The 27,388-nt window shown below is 43.5% G+C and overlaps 1 protein-coding gene across 2 annotated transcripts; it reads left to right on the top strand.

Annotated features, from left to right (window-relative positions):
* Positions 1–258: 258 nt before the first annotated feature.
* Positions 259–26,070, top strand: LOC110987334 (uncharacterized). 2 transcript variants are annotated; one of them, XM_022249991.2, is made up of 41 exons: positions 259–435; positions 914–961; positions 1,525–1,654; positions 3,902–4,020; positions 4,489–4,665; positions 5,192–5,374; positions 5,770–6,015; positions 6,876–7,055; positions 7,568–7,765; positions 8,207–8,401; positions 8,652–8,852; positions 9,391–9,597; positions 10,012–10,112; positions 10,509–10,677; positions 11,183–11,407; positions 11,591–11,779; positions 12,078–12,275; positions 12,775–12,910; positions 13,195–13,313; positions 13,826–14,017; positions 14,709–14,897; positions 15,092–15,292; positions 15,620–15,856; positions 16,113–16,301; positions 16,708–16,911; positions 17,324–17,575; positions 17,951–18,199; positions 18,702–18,902; positions 19,114–19,722; positions 19,880–20,041; positions 20,313–20,474; positions 21,089–21,250; positions 21,413–21,622; positions 21,939–22,080; positions 22,180–22,703; positions 23,076–23,303; positions 23,466–23,619; positions 23,866–23,999; positions 24,252–24,480; positions 24,665–24,855; positions 25,399–26,070. In XM_022249991.2, exons 1-41 carry the CDS (start codon positions 372–374, stop codon positions 25,608–25,610), a joined length of 8,118 nt encoding a protein of 2,705 aa, XP_022105683.2. In that variant the 5' UTR covers positions 259–371; the 3' UTR covers positions 25,611–26,070. The 2 variants fall into 2 exon arrangements, with proteins under 2 accessions (XP_022105683.2, XP_086985997.1); XM_087129871.1 differs by having other exon boundaries at positions 25,396–26,070.
* The last annotated feature ends 1,318 nt before the right edge of the window (positions 26,071–27,388 follow it).

Below are 27,388 nucleotides of genomic sequence, written 5' to 3'. Positions count from 1 at the left end.
CTGTTGTAACCTTTTTGCCAACTCGGGGGAGCAGTGGTTTAGGTAATGATGCATACAGGAAAATGTGCCAATTATAATCTTTATCTGTACCCTTGTACTTTTTGAGTTCTCCAATGACAATATAGATCATTAATCAGTCAATCACACATCCTGTGGGTAGGACTAATGTTATATGGGGGGGGGGTGGCACATACAAGTGCATTGAATGTGATCATGCAGCTGATAAGGGACGTTGAAAAGACTTTCGAGGTAGGCAAGGGCCTATACTCTGCGGGTTACAGTGGAAGAGGCAACTTGTCGTGCTTCGCTCCCTGTGTCAACTGCTACAAAACTCGAACAGTCGTCTGTTGTTTCACTTCTCGGAGGGGGAGATGCATTTCAAGACTTCGGTTGTCGTTTCCTTGATTCTCCTTAATCTTCTGATAGCTCCTGCGGGTAAATGAACTTTTAGAATTTGGTGTCCAGGCCTAAACATTAATTTGCGTAGACTTAGAATTTCTTATACAGCACAGATACCTTTACAAAGTGGAGTTGTCATAGGGTATAATCACGTGGCCTAAGATTCTTCCAGGGAGTCCCTGTTAGCTCATTAATGTGTTTGGAAACTGACTGCGCCTCCAAACTCGTCGTACATCTTACCGATGACCCTTTCCCCCCATTTTTCTCGTCGTTTAACGGGTGGAAGGGGTCGTAGTTTAAGCAGTTCGGAGCGTGTGTGACCCTAACTCTTTTCTGTGGGTTTTGTGTAAAGACAGTGTAGTGAATAAAGTTGGTCTAGAATTCACATGTTTTCCCCACGTCAGGCCCTATTTGGAAAAGGTGAACACTGAGAAGATTTTGGAAACCTTGCTGCAACTTTGCTCTGTGCTAAAGCTGAGATCAACGTCTTTGTATCTTGTATTTTCTTCCTCAGAGAGCTGGTGGTGGAGGCGCAGACGCCGGCGTTCCCCACCCCCACCAGGTGAACACGCCTTGTCATGAGGTCTCGTGATGCCTCGTCCACTTTCATCATCGCGAAAGTCATTTCTCCCGATATCACATTTAGTTTGACTGAGGAATAATGACTGCTGGATGGTTCAGGCTTCCGTTTCCCAATGCGATTCTTGTCATGTTTGTGATAATTTTTGCGAGTGCATTTTCTCAGCCGAGATATTTTGCACTTACTGTACACTGAGTCCGAGCGACACACACAGCGACATTGCCTGGTTTTCGGGTGCGGCTGTTATAGATTGTGCTCGTTAGTCGACAAAACCAATTTGGACAGCCGATAGTCAGCGCAAATTCACCGATACATACCCCATCAATTAGTGCCCATCCTCGGGTGGAGAGAGGTATAGGGTATAGCGCCCGTGCTCAAAATGGTGCAATTTCTGGATTCGAATCCCCAACCCTGTGACTGTCACAAACCCAAGCCATAAGGCGTCTTTCCCTCCGAGTCAGCTGACTCCTTGCCCCATTCGTTTTGTCGAATTACCGTACCAGCTAGTCCTTCAAATGATTTGTTTGTTTTTCGCCGTCCACCAGACACCACTGCGCCAACTTTTTCCTCCTGTCCGGGTCCCTACACCTTCACCACCACCGCAGCGGACGGTGGTCGGGCGGTGTACTACAGCACGCCAAAGGCAACTGATGACCGGGGATCGGCCTCTTTGAGGTAAGAACAAACTCCGCGACCTTCAAAAACAGACGGACAACTGAATACAGAGTTCTTTTCCTTATTCGAACCTGCCACACTCAAAAAAAAAAAAAAAATGAAATAAAAAATTAAGCCAGAGAAGTGCACCATTAATGCTACACAACGATTGTACATTATATGAAAAGAAAATTGACAGAGACCCATTTATCTTTTACTGTGATACACGAATGAATTTCCCAGACTTTTCTGTTACAAAGTGTAAACTAAATTTAGTTATAAATAGGCCTACTTTTTTAATGCACAGACTAGTTATCATTTATCATAACTGTAGTTGAAGTAAAGTGCAAGCTTATCTCAGATGCATAGCTTTTATTCAACTTCTTCAGTTGCACTGGTTTCTATATTTCGGCTTTTTATTTCCTCGGAAAGGAATGAACAAGATCGGTGCAGACGTGCACCCTGTGAACTAGGTAAACTGAAGCTTGTCAAGTCCTTAATCGTTTGTTAAATGAATAAAGACCGAAGGACTTAAATAAAGACATTTAACAGGTATTAGCAGAAGTGGGAAGGGATATGCTAGGCAGATAGACCGATGAACAGTCTTATAAGAGGGCAATTATAGAAATCAATAATCAGATAGCAAATGTAAATCTGAGATGGAGAGAAATATACCGGTACAAGAAGTTATTTGAATCTGAATTAATAAATAGCAGTTTTCTTGCACGTTCAATTTCAAGTATATCGAGTCATTTAAAAATCAGAAGTACAGATATCGCGTCAAAGAATTACCAACGATGATTTCTGACTGTGGATTCAAAGCCAGCCCGCCAAGCGGGCACACACGTGACTGGAGTGAGAGTCGCACGCATCTCCACTTCGTAAATTCCTGGCCAACTTTTCGCTGTATGACAACTGTCAAGGTGGTCATCATAGGTCAGCATTAGCTTGTCGCCGACCGGCGTGCACGCGTTCTGTCTCCAGGAGACCTTAGACTCCTGGAGGAGAACTTGTTTATAAGAAGACGAGGAACTCCCCCCCCCCGTCTATGTGGTCACGGTGACCTTCGCTGAAGTTGCCTAGCCTCCCGACGCATCAGAAAAACTAAGAGAAGTGCGGCCCCTGCCGAGCCACTGTTTAACTCAGAAGCAGACTTTGATGTCGAAGATTGAAAGGGCTGCGTAGCATCGTGATCAGAATATCGACAAGAATAAAATATCAAATCAGTGCTCTGAAATATGTGATTGCCGAGCTTTCGGTAACTGAGTACCTTCTTCATCAGGGCAAGCAACTGAATTTGATGTAGAAGTACTCGATGCCGCGTGTCGACATGTCGCGAATGCTGATGTTGGTACCGCCCAGGAATGACAGTGGCACAGTCGTGTTTGTGACCTTGGAGTAGAAGTTGCCCCACAAATGGGCCTAAATGATGGTCGATCAAGCTGCCCAAGTGACGTTGACGAGTACCAAAACTCGAGTATCGAGTTTTCCGAGTACACATACCGTAGTGCGAAGTACGGCCGAGTCCAAGAAGGCCTACTTTTTAATCGAGTCCTGCTGTACCCAAAATCTGAGTTCGAGTTTTTCAGAGTCTGAGAACAGGCCGAGTATGATTGCAAAAATAATTGAGTACATTCGAGTGGGCCAAAACATTATGGAAATTTGCATTGTTAGTTTAAAAAAATGTACACCAGCGATACTACGAGTGCTGCCAAGTGCCAAGAAGCATTCATGAATACTTGATTTAGAATCGATAAAAACACTGCGTGACTTGCTACGGGTGCCTTACACTATGTGAAATTTTTGGTCAAAGGTTAGTATCAAAAAATTAGTATCAAAAAAATCCCAATTTCTTTTGGGTACTGCGCAACTGGGATCAAGTTAACCGAGTACAATTTATAGAGTTTAGGGATGAGTTCGAGCACAAGATGGCATGTATATAGCCTTTTAAACTGTCCCTCTTTTAAATTTTTTATATTGCAAACAATATAGTCATAGGAAATTCCTGAAAATCTTTCACAATCCGCTTTAACTTTTTTTGCTTATCACAAAAAAGTGGTAGGGGATGATTCAAAATCCCACTACCCTCACCCAGGATTTACGCCTATGTTATTGTATCGTCCCTTGTTCAAATCTCTTGGGTGTCTAGCCCCCCGAGGTTAAATTGCCACCATACACCTTACTAGCCTACTGGCGCCCAGGCTTAGCAACACACTCCGCTTGATTCCTCACCATATTCATGGACCCGGGTTTTTTTGGTCTGTTTAGTCGCATACGTGGGCCAGGCTCTGGAAGTCGGTTTTATGAAGGAGTGACCACTGTGACGTACAGGGCTAGGGATGGAGCTGGGAACACCAACTACTGTTACATAAAGATAACCATCAATGGTAAGTGCCTTTCCAATTAATATCAATCTACGGTTTCCCAAACCAACTTTACGTGTGTTACCAATCCGCAGCATTGATTAGTTTCAGTGTTAGTTAGGATGATGATTGTATGGGCCTCTTCCTGTGTTCACTCGTCTTGCTTGCTTGCCTGCCTGCCTGCCTGACTGACCAACCAACCAGTGAGTCACCTGACCATCAGCTGACGTACTGACTGACTGGATGGACAGGCAAGCCATGGAGGAAGGAAGAGTGATGGATGGGCTGGTGGATGGGCTGGTGGATGCACTGACAGACTGACTGACTTTAATTTTTTGGATTACATTTAGGCCCTGTTCAGTAGAAACAGTTTTCCTTACTACTTCTCAAGATTCCATGAGTTGAAGGTCTAAGGTGTTACCCTAACAGTCCCAAATTCTCCAATTTCAATGTGATTTTACATATTTAATGACAATTTTTGTTTCCTTGTAGTGCCTCGTTGTCCGAGTGTTAGATCAAGCAGTCATCGGACTCACACCTGCACTAAGTCCAACATCGCTGGCTCGTCCTGTACATTCGGCTGCTCGACTGGGTACAATCTGGTTGGATACTCCTCAGTCACATGTCGGACTAATGAAGTCTGGAATAGGGGGTTCCCAACTTGTCAAGGTGACGGGAAATTTATTTATAAATTCATTAAAGTAATTTTTCAGACAAAATCACCTTGACAGTATCGTTGAGCAAATCTCTGAGATTCCAAGGTCAGCATCTTCCCAGGTCAAGAGGTCATTTAGAGGTCCAGGACGGCATGTCATAGGGATTCCCGAGTCAGTAGGTCACAAGGATCTACTGTAGACCCAGGTTTCCTTGTAATTTCCTGGGCAGCAAGTCACTGGAATTTCCAGGTCATGGAAACTTCCAGGGCAGTATCTGAGTTCCCAGGTTAGCACCAAAACGCCATTCCCAGGTCTGCACTCTAGGGTCCAGTTTTAACAACTCCCAAGCACGTTGCAATATGGTTGAATTTGAGATCCAATTTACTTCTTCTGCAACGTTGTGCAAACTCCCCAGGGCAGCTTTTTACTGAGATCCCCAGGTCAGTACCTCACTGCTTGACATTTCGACGGAATATGGTACAAATATTTCCCAGTATGATAACGCATTCAGACCTTTTTTTTTTCTGGCTGATCTGTAGTGAAAACCTGCAGTCCAGCATTGACTAGCCTCGCCAATGGACAAATCACCTGCACCAATGGCAACCGGTGGAACAGTGTGTGCACATTCCGTTGCAACTCGGGCTTTGGATTGTCATCCGGGGGGAGCACCTACACAAGAACTTGCGGGAGCACGTGGTTGGGCACCTCTCCGACTTGTAGAGGTGAGAGTGTGTACCGGTAACTCAGTTGTGTAAGCTTTTGATGCAAAGGATGGATTATACAGCACTTGATTTTATCGTCACTGAATAACCATTCACAAGGACATTGAAAGTCTGTTATTGGATGTTGCCAGGGTTTCTTGAGGGAAAGATAAAGCATTGATCTGGCTTGACAAACTGACTAGTCCCTAGAACTTTCCTGGTAGATTACATTAGCAAAATATGATCATATTTTTTTTACCTATCCTTCTGGAGTGGATTTGATTACTGGGTCTCTTAAGTTTATCTCAGAGGCATTTTGGATGACAAGCCTAGTGCTGTGAAATCAGGTTTGTTCAGTTGATACGTCTCTGCTTGGTCACCTTGTTACTGCTGTTTCATGACATCCTGTTCATTAGATACCCAGGCGCCCAGCATCTCCTGCCCTAGCTCCGTGTCTGCCGAGGCCGAGGATGGACGAACCAGTGCCATGGTCACTTGGGTTGTGACTGCTGCCGACAACGTGCGGACTGGACTGACGGTCACCCGGACTCAAGGCCTCGCCAGTGGTAGCCGCTTCAGTCAAGGGTCTCACATCATACGCTACAGGGCCAGAGATGCTCAAGGCAACACACGAGACTGCTCCTTCTCTGTAACTGTTCGAGGTTTGTTGGCACCCTGAATTCTCATTTACATGAATATCCAAATTCAGCTGCCTAAAACTCGCGTTTTCACCTAGATGATACCAGGGTTTTGAACATCTCGTGTACATCAGAAACTGTATTGACAACCAGGGGATTCTGTTACTATTAACTGCCCAAATACAGAATTGAAATGCCATACTGTATTTGCTGGTACTTCTGGATTACCAGCTGGTACTTTTCGGTATTGAAAAATACCACTACTATTCGGTAATACTGGAATACCGTCCAAGCCTAGTGATCAACATCGATCAATCTGGCTGATACTTTCCAAAACGGTGGACCGGACACCTGTGTGCAGTACTCATTGATTGAGCCGATAATGTCGCCTTCCCGACATAAAGATAAACAGTGAAATCCTGGCTTCAGAGGGGATAAGATGCAAAGGGGACTAGATTTTAGAGAAGTGTGCTTGTGCTCGTACTTTTTGCCCTCCCCACAATTTCCACTATTCTCCAGCATTCCTGGGTCATATGTAATGTCAACAGATGTTTATTTTCTCTTTGAAATCTTCCTGTATTATTGCCCAGAGACTATAGACAAGTGCACTTGATCTGTGCATGTACAGCCAACATAAACAGTAGTCATCTCCTTGGAGAAATCATCCTGTTCATCTGCAAGGCTTTGAAAGTGTTTTTACGACCGAGACAGCAGCATTAATATCAGAAGGCTTCAATCTTACATTCCCGCATTAACAGAATCAAAACCACATATGCATAAGTTAAATGTGAACTCATTTTTTCAGTCAGTAGGCACCTAGGATAAAATGCAAGTAACACTTCACTTCACTGGTGACGCTGTTAGACATTTATTATATTCTACAGTGGTAATGTGTACACCAGCACCTCAGAGCGGTCACAATCTTCAGGTTAATTGCCCCAACGGGCATATCAAGGGGGCAACATGTACGTTCAGCTGTGACATAGGAATCCGATTGGTCGGGTCAGAACGCTCCACCTGTCAGTCCAGTGGGTCGTGGACCTCACCTCAGCCGAGCTGTGCAAGTAAGTCAAAGTTATATCCGTATTACGTACTTGACAACAGCAGAAAGTACCCTATGACTTGCACCTATAGATAAGCCACTGGCTAGGGAACTATAACAGCGATCCAGAAATGACTTAGGATCAGAACTAATTAACTTACGAATGTTTAGTCTGAGCTTTCCTTGGATGTTAATTTCCACCTGTGCTTTGCATATGACCTTTGCACCTTTGACCACTGCGTGTGGAGCTGTATTCCCAGCTGTAACACAAAGGGTTACAGGATGATTTTTCTGGGCAGCTGAACAATCTGGGCCAAGTTCATTCAGTGATTATTTTGTGTTCAGTGGTCAATTTCCCTTAGTAAACCTATGCAAAAAAAACATGTCCAGGGCACCAGGCAAAATCGACCAGTGATTAAACCTGATTCAGTTTGGCTAAGCATTGTTCAGGAAGGCATCTCTTCACTGGCAGTAGTCAAGCTTAATTTGTACTTGTCATATCAATTACTGTTCTTTACTTCGTCGTTATGGTAGTTCTGCGATGCACTTCTCTGACTGCCCCCGCACATGGCCGTTTCAGGGATTCCTCGAGGTGCGGCAATGCCTACGGGACGTGGTGCCACTTTGTTTGTGACACAGGTTACAGCATCACCGGCAGTGCCGACAGACGGTGCACGGTCCTGCCAGGCCAGACTGGCGTGTCCTGGTCAGGCTCAACCACGGGATGCCAAAGTAAGATTGATTTTGGAAACTTTTACGCTCCCTGTCGTGGTGATAACTGCTGGTTCTTCAAGTCTTTATAAATATGATTGTTCTCTCATAAATCAAAGAGTCGAATGTCTATGGTTCCTGGGTGTTATTAGATTTACGGATGGCAGGAATGCTGACAGGATACTGTTTGGGGCTTGTACCCTATGACGTGGGTTTAAATCCAGCCAGGAATCATGGGTCTCAAGTGTCCTTGGGCAAGGCAGTTTATCATAATTGCTTCTCTTTACCTAGTAAGGTATAAATGAATATATCTGTTTTGGACAGAAACGGAATTTCACATATTCGAAAATAAAAATCTGTTGCAAGAGCAAAATTTAATTTCTCGCTCAGGGTCCTTCTCTGAAATTGAATTTAAGTAACTTTTTTTCTCATGTCTTTACCTTGTTACATTGTTTCTGCCAGTCAACAGGTGTAACACCCTAACTCCAGGTGAAGGACTGTCCCCAACCAACAGTGGCACCTGTTCAGCCGGTAAAGTAGTGTCCTATGGTACCACGTGTACTTACGCATGCTCTGAAGGCTTCAGGTTGACTGGTACACGGACTATAACTTGTGGGCCTGATGGTCAGTGGCTTCAGACCCTACCACAATGTGAAGGTGGGTCTTCTGACAATTTTTTGTTGAGCTTGCTCAGCGTAAGAAAAACAAAATTGCTTGACCAATCTACTTCTTCACTGCACTTTTCCAAGCTACATTTAAGCTTCAAACACTGGCAAATGTGAAAAGTGGTTTGGAAGCTATGAGTCATTTTGTTAATGTACTCTTTGTATGTAACTTTAAAAGTTGAAAGACTGTCTGTCAAAATATGAGACCATAGTCTCATTCCAGGTGTGTGTTACTGTTTCAGTGATCACCTGTGCACATAGTGACTTGCCTGCACCAGTAAATGGAGTGAAGAGCGGCTGCACCGGAGACCAGGTCCCTTACGGCACCACCTGTAGACTGTCATGTAACCGTGGTTACACGCCAACATCAACGGCATATCGAAGGTGTCAGAGCAACAGTAACGATTACGGGGTGTGGTCCGGTGGAACCATCACATGCACCAGTATGTTAATGAAACAGTGAATGGTTTTTGTTGACTTCAGTGTAACCTGACTGCTAGTGTGTGTTACAAATTGCACGTTATTTACATCACGCATGGGCTAGGAATTTCTCATTTCAGTTTTTGCCAGCTTGCAGTTCTTCCTGAAATCGGTCGATTCCCCAAATTTTTTTCACTTCTCATGTTTTCCTTAACAAATTCAATTGACACTGTACACAGTTTTGTCCAGCTTGGAGGTGGGAAACTCGAAGTAAGACATTCTAAAATGAGGATGAAGTCAGCATTCTCTGTTGTAATGTCACCAGGAAAATATGGAAAATAATTAGCTTTTTTCTTAGAAACTTGCAACAAAATCTCAGGAAATCGGTCAACAATTAAACTTAGAATTTAATCATGACTAATTTTAGCGCTTGCCTACTCTGGGCAGTCCACACCTGCTAACAGTTTCTGCCTGTTAATCCAGGCTACCTGTAAGTTCTGGCTACCTGCCAATTTTGACCATTTGTCTTCTACAGCACGTAATCTTGTTTGTCCTTCACAGTTGTGACTTGTCCGTCTCTGTCAAGACCTGCCCATGGCACCGTGTCCACCTGCCAACGCAACGGAAGCAACAGACCTGTGTCGTCACGGCAACCCTTCGATACAGTGTGCAACACAGCTTGTAACGTTGGTTACACTCTATCAGGCTCGGCCAGTCGAACCTGCCTCGTGTCACGGGGATGGGATGGAACCGCAACCGTTTGTCAGGGTAATTATTTCTGAGACTATGTTTGTCTTTTTCCTTCAGTTGCATCGTTAAACCCCTACTGCATCTTGATTGCTCACAATTCACAAGGAGATTTTAAGAGAATTTAGCAGGATTGAGGGAGGACAGTCCAACCTCTGTTACTTAAAAGGTGACTTGATGTGCATTCAGTGTTCAAGTCAAGGAACAATCTGGGGAAAGAATTCAAAATTAAGGCTGTGTTAATATTTGTCTTGTGTTTTCCTTGGTTTGAAGATTTCTGGTGTCTCCGTCTTCAAATTACTTTAATTTTTGTCCCAACAGGGGTGTGGATATTTCCTGAATTTTCAAAATGGCTTCAGATTCCTGCATTATTTTCCGTAGACTGAAAGTGCTGAGCCAAAATAGTCACAGATCCTTTGTTGTTTAAACACACAGACGTCACGGATCCAGTGCTGGAGTGCCCTTCAGATCAAGTCGTGTTTGCCAGAGAAGGGCACGGAATAGTTTCAGTCCCTTGGGACTGGGAGCCAGTCACGGTAGGAATTTATCCCCCCCCACCCCAAATAAACAGAACATTTTATTTGTTACTTTAAGTGGTATTTAAAAAAGACGGTTTGGTTGGAATCATTGAGCTATCTTGAATTGAGTTCACGATGCAAAGTGAAGAGAAACATTGTAAGTTTGTCCATGCTTTCTTTCAAATCTGTAAAAAACTTGGAATACATTTCAATTTGTTTAGACTGATCCATATTCAGTATGAGTATATTCATTTTAGACATTTAAAAAGATTAGAATTAAAATCAATGGTTGTTTGTGCATGTGTCAATAACTGCTACCTTTGTCTTAGACCTACTGCCTTAAAAGCTTTATTTAAACTGGTAGAAGTCTTTAACAAGATGACAATCTGCAAGTTTCATATCGCTTTAATACAGGGCACGGATGCTGGCCGTGAGATCACCGCCGTGCTGCTGTCCATCAACACCGTGCCTGTCACCGGCCCTAAGCCAAGTACCTTGGAAGAAGGGACCTACTCACTGGTCTACTCGGCGACCGACAACGCTGGCAACTCGGGTTCCTGCTCTATGCAACTAGAGACCAAAGGTCTGAACTCTACAGTAGACAGAGTTATATAGGGTTGGCTCTTCCTTCCAAAGGTCCAAACTCTGTAGACAGTAGACAACGTTCTATTGGGCCAGTTACCCCTCCTACGTCACAGTCACGTTGTTGGACTATCAGTGATTGGTCAAATGGCTGTTGGAACAAACACAAAACAAGTATTTGCTCATTTTTATGTAGCCACAAAAACACTGAATAATAAACACTACTACGGTCTGAATAAAAAGACAGGCATCTTTCTAAGTGATACGGCAAATGCACACTCTCAGGTGAAATCTGAAACTAGCCAAGGTTGGTATTTGACCACCCGTATGACTAGTTGGTATAATGAGAGTGGTCCATAAAGGTATGTCAGCATTAACTTGCTGTATCAATTGAGGTAAGGGTCAAGGAACCATGGAAACCTACGTTCAGTTTGACAGTTGCTGTACATTGTCAACAGCGTTCTTTTCTGATGACAAATAACATGTGCATGCGTTTTTTTCTGTAGTGACCCGATGTTCAGGACTTCCACTTCCGACCAATGGCATACTGCGTCTCACATCTGGCCAGGGCACGTGCTCCCATCGTGTCGTGTACGGCTCCCAGTGCGACATCAGCTGCAGGACTGGCTACACACTGTCAACAGGGGGCGTTACTCTGAGGAGAAAGTGCCTACGTGTGGCCGCAGACAGCACCCAAGGATACTGGACCGGTTCTCAGCCAACTTGCGTGGGTGAGCTGCAGAATTTGGTTCTACGATTTGTCCAGTTTGGCGCATTTCAAATCACAGCAAAGAGTTAGTAATTACTTACAAGAGATTAAAGTTTGAGTGACTTCCTATAAGGCATGACATTGAACTTTCTCAATTTATTTCTTTTGAATCGGAACAATTGATTTTCTTGTTCTTCAATCCCAGTCAACACCTGTAGATACCCAACTGTTACTGATGGTTACATCAGCGGTTGCCATGGCAACACTGCCACCTACGGGGACACCTGCCAATTTTACTGTGACCTGGGTCACAGGACAGCTAGCGGAGAGAGTAACCGCAACCGCCAGTGCCAAGCGGATGGATCATGGAGTGGACCTGACTTCCAATGCACAGGTGAAGCATTTCAAATCAAGAAGGTTACCAATATCGCTGTTTAATTACTTTGCAAGAATTGACAAGGAATTGATAAATCTAGCACAGTCACACATTTCAAACTGTAAAGTTTCATCTCATGATAAATTGTTATCAGAATGTGGTATGTAGGTTTAAAATTGAATAAAAGATTTGACCCAAAGTAAACCTTCTGCAGAACTTGATACATCGATTTGATGTAAAAAAAAATTAGTTTGAAAAATGATGCCCCATGATGGGTGAAGATAGTTTTATACGATTTCTTGTCTTGTTTCTGTAGTGATAATCATGTGCCCAGGCCTTCCTCCTGTTCCCAATGGATTGGTGCAGCCCGCCCTCTGTGCTCAGCCCGGGACGCAACCGTACAACACGGTGTGCAGCTTCTCGTGTGACGACGGTTTCAGACAGGAGGGACCCAACAGCAAGACGTGCACTGATAACGGGTCCTGGGACAGCCGTGAAAATGCGGTCTGCATTGGTGAGTGTCTGCAGTGCATTAACAACTACAGTCCGTTGAAAATGGCAGACATGGCAGCAACCGAAATTGATGAATGTTGACAGAGGAAGGTTTCTGAATGATCTCGGAGACCTACATAGTGACGAGAAGTTAAGATGTAGACAGCAAAGCATGCTGGGAGTCCTGCAATGTCACTATGTAAAAGAGATATTGGTGACAATCTATTTTGAGTTCAATGAATGTTGCTGTCAATGGTATTGTGGATTGTTTCTATTGAACGGAACAGTACTGTCCGCCTTTCGATATCATATTGCTTGAACAACTCAAATACATTGACCTCATGCACAGATATACTGCTTTTTCATTACTTTGCATTATAATCCAACCTGTGGAATTTTGCCTGTTACCATGGTAAAAAAAACCAGCAGAGGGCTGTACAGTGTTTAACTGGAGGACATCTTTGATACGGTCACTTCACTTGCATAGGAAATAAATGATAACCTTTGACAAAAAATTGCAGACGAGCAGAGGCCAAGATTCAATGTGGCCTGTCCGCAGCACGTGAACGTCAGCAGTGAGTTTGGGACGACCTCAAAGAGAGTGACCTTTGACCCACCGACTGCCACCGACAATTCTGGCAATGTCACAGTCACAAGGTTGGTGGTTAAAGCGGATTTGGTGTAAAAGTAACAAGCTGTTTGCAAAAGAGAGGGCTGTTTGTTCTTTTATTTTCATAGTTGAAAATCAGCTGTTGGTTGTGTTATCACTATAAACAGACATATCACCAAAAGGGAAAGTGGAAAATTATGCATTGAAAGTATTACAACCGTTAGAATGTTGGAAGATCTCAAACGCAGCTGTCTTGGGGTGACAAGGCCCCTCAGAGAATGTTGCTCTCAATGTGAGCTTTTAAGATGATATCTGATTTGTCTTGTCAAAGGGAAGCAGGCCACCTAGCTCCAGGAAGCCTCTTCCCTGAAGGTCAGACCACTATCACTTACTTTGCCTCAGACCCGGTGGGGCTTTCTGAACAATGTGACATCATCGTCAACGTTGAGGGTGAGATGCAGTTTACTGTCATCTATGCGTCACTATGTGTATACCCTGATGTGTCTGTCCCTGTCTCATACTTGCCATGCCTATCCATCTGACCTGATTCTGGATAATATATCATGTGTCTCCAAGGTGGTTAAAAAAAAAAAGCAGCTGTCCTTTTTTTTTTTAACAATATTGGTTTCTGCTTATGTTTTGAGTAATTGTGGTCAAACATTCTCAAGGGAACCATAGTGATTACTGGGCACGTTCATGTTTGCTTTTCACTTATTTCACAGGTTTGTTTGTCATTGTTAACAATATGTGACTTGTGAAACAAAAGTGAACTAAGATAGGCTGGTCCCACTGACTTTTATGCGTACAATAAATTTTGGAAGGAGGAGGGCAGGAACTAGTCAGTTACCTTGATTTTTCTGTTGTGTTTTACAGAGGCCATTATCACCCCATCTCTCACCCTATTTGTCACTCTTTATACCTCTCTTGTCGCCATCCTCCTTGTACCTTCCCTCCTCCCCCAGTGCATCGTTGTGAGAGACTCCAAGCTCCCAGTTCTTGCTCCATCCAATGCAACCACCCTGGCTTCATCGCCGGCACCGAATGCACCTTGAGGTGTAACATCGGTTACACGCTGAGTGGTTCACGACAGAGGACTTGTCAGTTGACCGGTGATGACATGCCCTACTGGGATGGAGAGACCACTGTGTGCACCAGTATGTAATCCCAACATCTTCGTTATAAAATAGAGCTATATTTGGTTCATTGCAGAAGCTTAAGTCCCAGAGAGATGGAGGTATATATAACCCCAATTTTTTGACAGGGAGATGTGCTGTTGGATCAGCCCCTCCAGTTTTTCATACTTTTGAGTTCTTTTTTTAACTTCCCAAGTACCAAAATGTGTAATATTCACTAGTACTGAAGAAGGCCTATAAGTACAAAAGCTTTACTCGTTTTTGATGTAAGCTTAATTAAATAAGAGATTTAAGTATACATGAACAGCGCCCCTTAGTGTCATATGGTGTCCAGTGGGTCCCCCCCTTTTTTTTTTAAATTTCCACAGCTGAGTAATTTTAACCAGCCGTCCTTTGGTCCCCAGTCTCTGTCTCAGCTACTGGTTTCATTGGCTTATGTCTTATTCAACCCTAAAGACCAGTTCATTCTTTGGGGAAAATTTGAAGTACGTCTGAAAACATTTGCAGCGAAATTTGCTGACTTGAAACATTTACATGAATAGTTGATCTGATGTCTGAACTAGTTGTGACCCTCTTGAATCCTTCAAAATCCACCAAATTTGAGAGACTGAGTTTGGGAGTTTGTATTAATGACTGTAGCTTCCCCCTCAAATGTTCTGTTCAATCCACACTTTCTCTTTTCTACTATCCACGTGAAACTCTCTTTTTCTAGTTGTAAGATGCCCTGCCCAGACAGCCCCGCCCCACTCCATCAAGTCTGGTTGCAGCCTCCCTTCTGAACCTTATGGCACTGAGTGCTCCTTCTACTGTGAGAATGGCTACGAGGCTCAGACTAGCGATGGTGGGAGGTCTCGATGTCTGGCAAATGGCACCTGGTCAGGAACTGATCTCGTCTGCAATGGTAAATCATTCTTGGCAAAACTCTCCAAAAATGACGAACTTGTTCTCAAATAAGACACTTTGGTTTATTTCTACATCGTTTTCTCGCTTACCTCAGGCACTGTCTTTCACAAAAACCATGCAAAACTTCAAATAATGCTTAAAAGTGTTTACTTTTTCTTTTCAATCAATAACGTGTCTGTTTGTCTGTGACAGAAATTGAGTGTCCAGTCTTGACGCCCGGCGCCGGTATCAACGTTTCTCCGTCATCTTGCTCCAGCCGGCCTGTATTTCCCCAGAGCTGCATGTTCTCCTGCTCCCAAGCTGGTTTCCGTATTGAGCCAGTGGGCAGTACCAATGTCCACTGTGTGGGCAACGGAAGGTGGTCGGCCAACGTATCGCGGATCGAGTGTGTTGGTGAGTGTTGGCAAATGGGCAGGTCTGACTTTGAAGTCTTTGATGAAAGTGAGATTTGAGATGTTATTTTTTGGGCGACAGAATTTGAATTTATGGGATTTGGGGGCAGATTGGTTAAATGTCATGCATTGAAATGTGGTTGCAACTGTATCCCTTCCTCAATTGCAGTTTGAAAAAAATCAGTGTGTGGAATGGCAGTATTGAATGACTTACACTTGTCCATAGTGGTTTTTTTTGAACTCTGATACATGAGTGAATATAACATAGTCCATATACAACTAGTGCCCTCATAACCAGGCAATATTTGTATATTTACTGACATTGTAGATATTGACAGTCCTGTATTGAGTTGTCCATCTGCACTGACTGCCTATGCTGGTAGAGGCTCCACCGTGGCCCAGGTCGACTTCCAGGTTACAGCCTCTGATAACAGCGACTCTCAGCCTGCCGTGACCTGTGACCCAGAGCCAGGAGAGTTTAACCTGGGTCAACACGGGGTCTCCTGCATGGCTGTCGATGGGACCCGCAACTCCGCAAGCTGTTCCTTCCAAGTTGAAGTAGTTGGTGAGTCATTTGTAAATCTTTCACATGCAGTGTTTATCGCTTGACATCAGCAAATGTTTGCTGCAAGTTGATTTTGTTTTGTTTGTGTGTTTGATCATTTTTTATTACAACCTTAAAGTTTTCATATCCGTCACTTCCTTCTATAATCTTTGATCAAATCACTGTAGCTAAACTAGATTTCCTACATCTTAAAAGATGGGCTGACCACCATCGTATGGTAGTACATTAATAGATTCCATGTCGTTTTCCTAATCAGAGCGAGTTTGCCCCATCCTACCGATCCCTTCCCATGGGGAGTATGCGGGGGATTGTTGTCGCATCTACAGCTGTGTCTGTCACCTGAGATGCATCGCCGGCTACCGATTGGTGGGTTCCAGTGAGGCTTCGTGTGAATTTAATGGTGATTCTATGTACTGGCAGAGAGAGGAGACACCGCATTGTGAATGTAAGTCAGGCCAGGGAATCCTTCTAGGCACCATCTTACAAGTCTGTAGTGTCTTGACACGTTTTTATTTCTGGGTTTCATGTACATGACTTGCTATCTAGAGTATTTTTTGTGCATTGGTTATCAAGCAAAATCCACAAGTTATTGACAGTTTGTTTACAGATCCAACTTGGCGAGTGACGTCGAACACTCGTTAATTTTCACATACAAGACTTTGTGAACACTAACACAGCGCAGATTGGAAATGGAAAAGTTATCCCTGATTCAAACTTCACTCAGGCCGCAGAATGAAAGCATTTTTTTATTTGACGCAGAACGGCAGTTTTCGCTTTCTCTTTATAGCTTAAAGGATTAGTATCCTAACTTATTCCAAACTGACTTAAGTGGTATCCCCTTCTATTCACAGTGATCACGTGCGACGCCCTGTCATTACCCGAATCCATGCAGGTCACTCCGTCCATTTGCATGGCTGGTAGTCCACGAGCTGATACTCTCTGCCTTTTCTTCTGCCCCTATGGACTCAGTCTTGTTGGGGATGTGTCGCAAGTGTCCTGCGGAGGGCAAGGACTTTGGGACGTGGATATCAAAAACTTATCAACAGATTGCAAAGGTTAGATCCTTATCACCATAAGTCTGTTTATCAATGAATGTAGGGTTAGGGCTTCTCAAATTCAAGCTGTGTCCTCAAGGTTCATTACTAAGGAGCACTGTTTACCATAAGGAACTTTGCTTTAATATTCATTTATATTGGATTGATATTTCAGTATTAATTGCTGGATATTTCATTGATATTTGCTTGGCACTTGCTTGATATTTCAGTGATGATTTGCTGGATATTTGAGTAATACTTGCTGTATATGTCATTGTTATTTGCTTCATATTTCTCTGATATTTGCTTGATGTCTCATCAATTTTTCTTTGATATGTTTCACTGCTTGAGAGGATTACCCCTGAAACTGTAAGGCCAAAAATGGTGTTCAATACATTCATATATTTGTCATCTCCGTTCCTTTTTTTGACAGATTGCATTTTTCCAGTCCTGACCTTCTGCCCTCTACCGATTTATGCTACCAGAGACAGTGTCAATGGAGTCTCAGTGACATTTGACATCCCGACCGCCCGCGACAACAACCCGTCTGGCACCTTGACTCTTGATACATCGCCGGCCAACATCACCTCACCTTACGTGTTCTTTGAGTCTACTGAGGTATCTTATGCATTTACGGATGAGGGGGGCAACACGGTCACCTGTACTTTCAGTGTTGATGTCTTGGGTGAGTTTGTTGAACTAACAGAATTTCTGCTTCGCTGTTAATTAACCCCAAAATGGTTGATTAACACATTATTTTTTGGAAAAATATGTTTTTTTAAAATTAAATTGTACATTGCACTGAAAAAAATAAATGAAGTTGGCTTGGAACCTTCTGCCTCCATAATCCTTTACTGGCACTTGACTAATTCAGCCTTAGTGTGTTCAGCGTAGCAAAAACATGTGACTTTCTAAATAGACCATACTCAAACACTGCAATTTTATTTTGAATAGCTGGGGTTCACCCCTTGCTCTTGTCAATTTTTTTCCCTATTCACTTTTGTTCCCACCGTGGCGGACACAGCCAGTCACGTGTTTCCTTAATTTTACCACATCCCAGATGACTTTGAGCCAGAGGTTGTTTTCTGTCCAGAGGGATATGAAATTACAGCCTACGAAGGACTCGTTGATGTCACCTGGGAAGAGCCCATCTTCCATGACCCTTTGGGTCATGACCTTGAGGTCATTAACAATATTGCCATCGGCAACACAGCAAAGCTCCGCTGGGGTATAACCATGGTGGTGTACACAGCCATCAACACAGATAATGGACAAAAGGCGACTTGCCAGTTTGCTATCAACATTACAGGTGAGTAACAGCTTAAATCATGCAATTAGTGTGAGAAATATGGAGTAGTTCAGAGCTGTATGTGTTGAGTGATGGGAGTGATTGATGCTGAGTAACAATGCACATGAGTGGCTATATAATGTGATGAGTATTACCCATTGATAGTAACGCGAGTCTATGAGTAAGGCTGAGTGACATGAGTGTCATTGTAACTCGATATAACACAAAGCAACACATACTGTAACTTTTTTGATACTGAGTAAAAAAAGGAGTTGCCTAAGATATTATCATCTCTTGTCCACTTGTCCATACCTATTTTTTCACAAATGTTCATGTTGAAAACTAGCAGGTAGAAAGATCTTTCCCATTATGACAGCAAATTTGTACAAAAGATTTTAGCCTTTTTAATTCCTCTTTCTGTTTTATCTCAATTATTAATCAGAAAAAATGCCAGATATCTTATCATTCTTGTTTTCTTTTCTGTACTTGTTTAATTTTTGTTGACTTCTCAAACACCTTACAGCCAACAGCTGTTCCCCCCTGCTGAGCCCCATAAATGGTGCACTGTCCTGCGTACCCTCTGGTCTCATCTGCTCTGCCTTTTGCCATGAGGGATACCAATTTTCAAGGTCTCGGGGTCAGATCAGGCCCACGCCAGAACAATATGCCTGTGGATTGAGGTCTGGAAACTGGTTTCCGCACGACTTGGTACCAGATTGCTCTAGTGAGTACTGTACAGAGCTATTTTGCATGTAATCCATTCCTGCCTGTGATGGTCAAACATCTGACATTGACCTTCAAATCTTAAAAATTAGCTGGAAATCCTTTGCCCATAAAGTTACCTCGCTCTTAAAGTCCTTTTAAGTAGTTTTTTTACGTATTATGGCAACAAATTTAGTCATATACTTTTTTGTCTCCTTGAACTAACCTCATAGGACGGAGGGGTAATGTAAACCTTCCCATGAGTCTTATGTACTTCTCCGGAGATTGCAGCGATCAATCCACTCGGAACCAAATAGCGGCTGCTTTCATCACCATGATAGAGAGCTCCGCTTACATGGAGGCCTGCTCGCTGACCAACGAATGCAACATTGGGAATGTGCAGGTGCATTGTGGGGCAGGCGGCCGGCAGCTCGGACGCCGGCCTGGTATTCAGCGACATCGCCGTGGGACGGGTACGACTGAGGAGTTTCGTGCCAATGAGGATGCAACATGGGATAAACTGTTTGCACGACTGGATGCCACGCGGACCCACCGGGAGAAACGGGACACGGACATCGACTTTGGCGTCTTCATTAGCTTCGACCTGAACTATGAGGTCCCCTATGAAACTGGGATGGACAGCCAGGATGCGGTGGTTGTCACGGAAACCAAAGTGAAGGAACAAGCCGATGATCTCATGACAGCCATAGGGAATGGCAGCTTGTCAATTTCAAGCATTCCTGACATTACCTTAGAAGTTGACACAGACATGATGTCATACGGCGACTCTAAACTGATCTGTCAACCAGGCTACGTCCTCAGCAATGATAGTTTCTACTGCAGTAAGTCCATTCACTAATTTGCATCAAGTTTTTCCTCCTGAAGTGTAAAAGAAACAATGAAAGCCTGTTTTATTTAAAATTAAACTCTTTTTGGGGGGTAAAGTTTTGGTGAAGGGGTAACTTAGACTGTTGTCTTTTATGCTGTTTTTCTGTACAGCTGCTTGTAGTTCTGGAACGTGGTACAATCAGGACTCAGAAGATTGTGATTACTGCCCCAGAGGGAGTTATCAGGAGCAGCAGGCTGCAGAGTCATGTATTGACTGCCCCCCTGGAACCACAACCGCCAACGAAGGGGCAAAAAACAGCTCATCTTGTGAAGGTAAGTGCTGAACAATGCAGCATACACGCCTAAAACCTTTTTTGAATTCTTGAGGTCTATAGTTTCTCAAGGTCCAGTCTCTTTAAAAAATTTCTCTCTCTTGTGGTGGATTTGGGTCCATGTTCAATATTGACAGTGGTCAATAACATGCACCATGATTGAGATGCCTGTATGAAATTGGGATGGAATAGTTTATCGATGCGGGTGGGTCTTGTGGCTGGTATGTTTCTGTTACACTAATATAGACCATCATGCCTTGGGTTTCCTTCAGAGGAGTGCCCAGCCGGAAGCTTTTCCTCCAATGGCCTCATCCCCTGCTTCAAATGCCTTATTGGCCAGTATCAATCGCTGCCTGGTCAGACGTCATGCCAACCGTGCCCTAGCGGGAAAACAACTCTCAGCTACGAAGCAGAAACGATCGATCAGTGCCTCGGTACGTTTGGAGGAAATTCATCCAAAGTTGGCTCTGCATCTTTGCAGTGTTGCCAAAATGATGTACACCATTCTTCACTAGGGCATTCACGGATTGCAAGTGCCCTTTGACCTTTGTGAATCACATTGTTGCAATCAGTTTAGTCTAATTACAGCCGCAGTAGCTCATTTAGACAAATAAGTGGAGAGCAGCCAACTTTTTGTTGCCTTGTAACCTTTGACCTGGCATTGGGATTTTGGCACAGGCACTCTTTCAAACTCCACTCCGTGTACACAAACTTGAGGTCAAACTGCATGTGAGTCAGCGTGAACCAGTGTGATTTTCGTGGCTCTGAGGACTTTGGTTGTCCTCGGTCACATGCACGCATGATACAAGGGATCCTCATCCTACCAGCAGTGTGGTCAATTTCCCTGGTATTCAGTGACTCTTTCAATGTGTGTGTGTGTGTGTGTGAACCGATGTGATTGTGAGAAATTGATCAGTTTTGTCATTGTACACTGATGAATTCTGTTAACCTTTGACTTGTGAATAGAGTTCTTCTGATAGGTGAAATTGATACTAATTAATAAATAGTATTTTGTATTGATTGATTGCCCTTGGCCTTTCCTACCCAGATATCTGTCCACCAGGCAGTTATTCAGAGACTGGACTGGCTCCCTGCCTTCCATGTGCACGTCGTTACTACCAGCCCAACAGCCAGAAGAGACGCTGTTTACTGTGTCCTGGAAGGACCACTACGGCGGGCACTGGATCTACCAGCGTAGAACAGTGTGGTGGTAAGCACCATGGGAAACGTGAATCACTTAGGTCACCACTCAGGCCATTGGAAAAAAGAAACTTGTTTATTGCACTCCAAGCACTGAACTATTTATTCTTCATTTTTTACATGTAATTTGTTGAGTAAAGTCGATATTGCTTTCATTTTTTAATTGTTGTAGATATGGAGGATTGTGTGGCTGCGCTGTGCGAGCACCAGGCTACCTGTGTAGACCTGATTGAGGGTTACCGGTGTGACTGTCCACCAGGCTATCAAGGAGTCCACTGTGAAGAAGATATTGATGACTGCGTAGATCACAGATGCGTCAACGGCGCGACCTGCTTTGATAGGCTGATGGGATATTCCTGCCAGTGTGGACCAGGATTCCAAGGTGAGACAGTCGTGCCGATTTTGTCGCAGTCTTTTCATATAGTGTACATTTAAGGGCTTTTCTGGTGGTAAACTGAGCATAAATTCTGAGTGGATTAAAGAAAAGAGCTTGGCTCACAAGCAAGGGAGTGTATTCTTAAATGGATAGGTAATTTGAAGATAGCAGGAAGGTGTGATATGATTCAAAAGTAAGCACACCAGGTGTATTAAGATAAAGATAACCTGTGCTTTGTCTGTCTTGTTAGCAAAGTTACAGTCAGTTTGTATGAAAGGAACCTAAATCTTTGACCTGATCAGGTTTGAAATTCTTTCCTTAGGCAAATTTTGCGAGATGAATGCCGACGAGTGTGCATCCTCACCATGCAAGCACGAAGGTGTGTGCAATGACCGCATTAATGGATATCGCTGCCAGTGTACGTCCAACTACCACGGTGCCCGATGCGAATTGGAGATTAACAGGTGAGAACCACAAACCATGTCTGTGACTAGGGCTCAGCATGGAGATGGAATGGATGTGTTACAGTTGATCACCATTTGTTCTTGTTATTTTGTTGACAGTTGTTCTCCTAGTCCCTGTGGAAATGGAAGCACCTGCCAACTTCATGATGGTGGGTACCGGTGTGACTGTGCACCAGGATACAGCGGTACCAACTGCACCTTGGACATCAATGAGTGTTCTAGCAGTCCGTGTCTTAATGGAGCTACCTGCCAAGACAGGCCCAACGGCTACACCTGCATCTGTGCAGTTGGTTACGAAGGCTTGCGTTGTGAGAATGGCGTGGACTGGTGTGCGGAATCACCATGCCACCCCAGCTCCACATGCTTGAATATGGGATCAACGTTCAGCTGTGTCTGTTCCCTACACCAGTCGGGCGAACTGTGTGACAAGACACCCTGTCAGAACAACGCTACCTTTCGGGCAAGCTCAGACAATACCTACAGGTGTTATTGCATGCCAGGTTTCAGTGGACACAACTGCCACATTGATATCAATGAATGCGCGTCAGATCCTTGCTCCAATGGAGGCACCTGCGTCGATAGATCCAATGCTTATCAGTGTGAATGCCTGCCTGGTTTTGCTGGTGAGTTCAGTTAAACTTGTCACAACAGCAAGCCCCTCTGTATGGCCAAACTTCGTCCAATTAGAATGCCAACCATGTTACTAGCTTTGAAAGTGACTTCCTATCTGCTAGCGAATTTGGTAAGCTGCTTGCCAAATAAGTGTAATAATCAAATGAAGTTAGTTTTCACTTGAATAAAGAAAAGTTCAAACTTAGGAACCCCCCAGCAACAACAATATTGGTATTTATTGTTGGAAACTGTTTACAAATGCCCCCCCCCACAAAATGGACCCTTCATCAGCCTTTGAGGTATGTATGCAGTCTTTTGAATTTTCTTCACCTCCGTCAGCTGAGTTTTCTCAGATCCAATATTTTCCCTTTTTGTATCCCTAGGAGCCACATGCTCAGTGGACATTGATGAGTGTTCGTCCAATCCCTGTGGAGTTGGTAATGCCTGCGAAGATGACATCAACGGCTACGCTTGCATATGTCGACCGGGTTTCACTGGTACCCATTGTGATGATCATATTGACTACTGCTCACCATCTGCATGCCAGCATGGGGCCACATGCAGTAATACAGGTGTTGGGTACCAGTGCACATGTGCAGCAGGGTTCGCAGGTATGACTTCATTGTAATTCCTCAGCGGCACATTTCTTGACAGCTTTGATCAGTTTGAAATTACTCAACTAAACCCAGCTTTATAAAATGTTTCCCAAATCACTGCCAGTCATGTCACAAGAGGTTTTCACCTGTTTTTTTGGTCCCATTTTTTTGCTTTAGGTCATGACTGTGAGACCAACGTTGACGAGTGCGCCTCCAGACCTTGTCAAAATGGCGGGGTCTGCGTAGACCTCAACAACGGCTTCATGTGTTTCTGTCTGGCAGGATTTAAGGGACAACTGTGTGAGGTCAGCATAAGTAGCTGCTCCTGGAGGTAATATTGACTGAGAAATTGGCTGAAAAATTGTTAGTGCTATGATTGACAGTTGAGGGAAGCTACAAAATGCACTCTGAAAGTAAAGTCCACAACTGCAAATGTTTGGAAAAAAATGTAGCACTGAACATCACGAGTATTATTTGCCTTTGAGAATTTATAGCTCTATTGAGTATTATTAAAGTGAAATAAATTCAAAACATTTCTGTTGCATATTTTGTGGTTGGTATTATTCCTGTCCCATAGTGGTGGACCCTGCGATGTGGACATCAATGGATGTCAGAGCCAGCCATGCCAGCATAAAGCATTGTGCATAGATGACATTGATGGTTACCAGTGTGTTTGCCTACCGGGATACACAGGGGTCCACTGTGAAATTGGTATTATTCCCAAACTTTTATGTTTGTTTTCAGAAGTTCAAAAAGCCACTTATTGTCTGCAAGTGAATATACTCTTATATATACGTATGTTCTTGTTTAATCAGTATTTTGATAAGAAACTTTGATGGAAATAAATCTCAGTTTTCCGTAAACTTATATGGGACAGTATTTTTTGAAGAATTTTTCAAAGTTAAATCGCAAGAATTTTGTAATGCCCATTTTGTTGAGTTTTTCATCTGTTGTCTTCCACAGAACTGTCGGCGGACTTTGACCTGGTGTTCTCCAGCTCGATGCCCTCTAACCTCATCCAGGTCAGAGAGATCAGTGGCATGACCTCTGCTGACCTCTCTGAACTCTCCTTGGCACTGTGGTTCAAGTCGTCTGCTTGCACTAGCGGCATCGTCATGGTGAAGTTGTCCAGCGGGCTAGCAACCATAGTCGAAGTCAGAAATCCGTGCAGCCTTCGAGTAATACTTCACGGGTAAGTGTATAAGGATCTATAGGTCACCTTTTTCCAACAGCGTTTGCCTATAATTAAGCTGGAGGCTCTTTGTGAACAGCTTTGCGCATGAGTTAAGCCCAATCAGTGTGGTGGTACGCGGACTCACTCTTTTGCTGTTCAGTAACATGCTTCTGTGTTCTGTCTTTCCTTGCTGTTCTTCAAGCTCTCATGCAGCTGTTGGGAACCAGTGGAATTTCTGTGACGGACGATGGCACAACCTTGTGCTGGTTTTAAAATATCGGACAACCTTGGAGTGGAAGTTGTACATGGACCAGTCGCCAGCAGCTGAGGGCACTGTGTCGAGTGTCACAACAAGCATTCCGAGTGGTTTGGCACTAATGATTGGCCATGGAGGTGAGATTTCTTCTAAGGGTCATTCGGTGGGTCACTTACAAAATCTTGGAAAGTTAGTCCTTTGGTAATGACGAGCTCCTCTGATCTACAAAAGATCGTTATTCATGCCGTGAAATCTTTACCTAAAACTTTTGCTCATTTATTTTCACCAGGGCAAAAGCCCTATCAGTTATAAACTCTTCTGCCTAGAGACCCGTGGTAAGAAGAGAGGGAAGGAATGTTCACTTTGAGGAGTGGTAGGAAAACCCAATACAGATATTTTGGGAAAAACCCGCAAAATTGGGTAAGGAATGAGAACTTAGTCCATATGCTGGCCTCGGTGGGATTCGAACCCAGGCAGAAGAGGTAGATGGTCAGGAAAGTGCCACTGTGCCAACTTACTGTGACTCATCAGGTTATTTGCAATTCCAAGATGTTGAAATCAAATTTAAATTAAAGTGTAAGTTAAAGCAATTAACGAGTCTTGTAATTCTTTTTTACTCTCTTTTGTCTTATTTGTTATGAAACATATTCTAAAATTACACTTTTTTTTATTTTCAGCAGACTCTAAGACTGGTCCACACAATTGCCAGTTCAGGCTGACAGGCCTCAACATATGGCAGGTTGCCCTGCATGAATCTAAGGTGCCAGACATTGCTTCCAATTGCATTCCGTTCCAACCTGGCAATGCCTTTGCTTGGAGTGAAATGATGACTCTGCCAGGGGCTAACATCACGCGTACATTGAGGGCGCCATCAATGTGCGACAATGAGTAAAAATCTGTAATTGCCTCACAGACATTGATAGCAGGCTAGATCGATTTCACACAAATTGATACCTGCGGACACAGATTTTCTAGGAGTGAATTTGCTTGTACATGTAATGATCGGTCATTGGCTGTAATAATTTACAAGTAAACATCCTTTGTTGAAAGACCAGGGCCTGATGTTATGCTATTAGAATATTGGGATAAGTTGAACGATAGATTTTCCTTGGTAACCAGTGTACACAATTTTTCCTGAGTACCAACCACTATCGACCAATGGTTGACAAACACTCATCATTCAAATTTGCCCAATACAACGTCACGTAGAGTAAAGATAATCAACAATACAGAGATGATCAATACGAACGAGGGTGTCACCCAGAGAAGGATTAACCTCTGTAAGGGAAAACCCATGGCTGTTGTCAACAATTAAATTAATCAGTAGTTTGATCGTATGACATCCCTGAGTCTCAGAATGGAGGGGCTCCATGTCCGGGGGCCACCTACCAATCACAGCTATGTGTAGTTTGATCATATGACATCCCTGAGCCTCAGAATGGAGGGGCTCCATGTCCGGGGGCCACCTACCAATCACAGCAATGTGTAGTTTGATCATATGACTTCCCTGAGCCTCAGAATGGGCCGGGGGCCACCTACCAATCACAGCAGTGGAACACAAACAGATTAGGTGATAGGATGACAAAGCTAAAGGGCTTCCAAAAAATGGAGATTATTTGTAGCCATCTAGTCAAATCTACACAATGTAATGATGGAAACAGATTTGAGACTCCACAAATATACTCTGAGTATCTGAAATCATCAGAAAGCACAGCAATTAAAGTTGCCGATGAAACAATCAACCTCAGATTCATCAGAAAGTAAAGTTTGCCAGGATGAAACAACTGGTAACAAGTCTGTATTTGCCCACTCCCTTCAGTAGCACTTATATCGTATGCCAAATTTCACCACAGTTTGTCATTAATGTGTCGATGAGCATGAACCAGTTGCCGGCCCAGTCGGTGAGGCTCTTCAGAAGACACACCCACTCCCTCTGACAGGAAAACTTGAACTTTACAAGATCCTCTAGTCCAGCCTTCTTATGTTTTGAGAGTCAATTAATTGCATCCAGGGAAAGTAGCTGTGACATTTTGCTGGAATACTTGCTGCTGTGTTTTCAGTAGCATAATGCATGGGGGGGGGGCTGCTAAGTGTTTTAACTTTGACCAAACCCATTGATTGTTCTTCCCCAGAAAATAAGGGTCCCTAAGTGACCCTCAGCCCATAAAACGTACCTGAGTTACTGCGAGTTATTAATATAAAAGAGTGAGTTGAATGCTGTTACGCAGACTTTATTAATGTTATCAGTGTTATATATAGTAATTCTCTCCATAAGGTTTCTATTCAGATGTGCAGAATGTTTAGTGAGCAAAAGTAAAGCCTGTGAAGCCTTGCCTGTTTCCATGGAAACCTTGCAAAGAGACCACAAAGTGATAGAGCTAACACCAACTTGTTTGAACTGCAGCAGACATGAGATCTGTTGGCTAATTAACTTGCCCTGTGACTCCGCTGGCCAGTCATTCATGGATGGCTTTGTGCTAATCAACTCTCATGATTTGCTAAAGTTGAGTCTTTAGGGGCAATACAATGCAATGCATTAGGGTCAAAATTTGGCCCCTAGTGATATCCTTGGCAAGCACATTTTATACTTTATACTAAAGATTTTCACTACATTTTATATACTTGATGTACCTAGCTTTTAATGTCATGAAAGAAATGTTTGTGACCAAT

Source organism: Acanthaster planci, linkage group LG19 (assembly GCF_054643075.1).
Source record: "Acanthaster planci isolate LZ-2023a linkage group LG19, COTS_SCS, whole genome shotgun sequence".
In the NCBI taxonomy this organism is placed as follows: Eukaryota; Metazoa; Echinodermata; class Asteroidea; order Valvatida; family Acanthasteridae; genus Acanthaster; species Acanthaster planci.
This window is presented reverse-complemented; position numbering and strand designations above follow the sequence as displayed.

Coding starts and splice junctions, on each gene's coding strand:
- LOC110987334 (XM_087129871.1), top strand. CDS start 372: ATGCATTTCAAGACTTCGGTTGTCGTTTCCTTGATTCTCCTTAATCTT. Junction 9,598..10,011: donor AACCGCAACCGTTTGTCAGG/GTAATTATTTCT, acceptor TTAAACACACAG/ACGTCACGGATCCAGTGCTG. Junction 24,000..24,251: donor AGGGGTCCACTGTGAAATTG/GTATTATTCCCA, acceptor TGTCTTCCACAG/AACTGTCGGCGGACTTTGAC.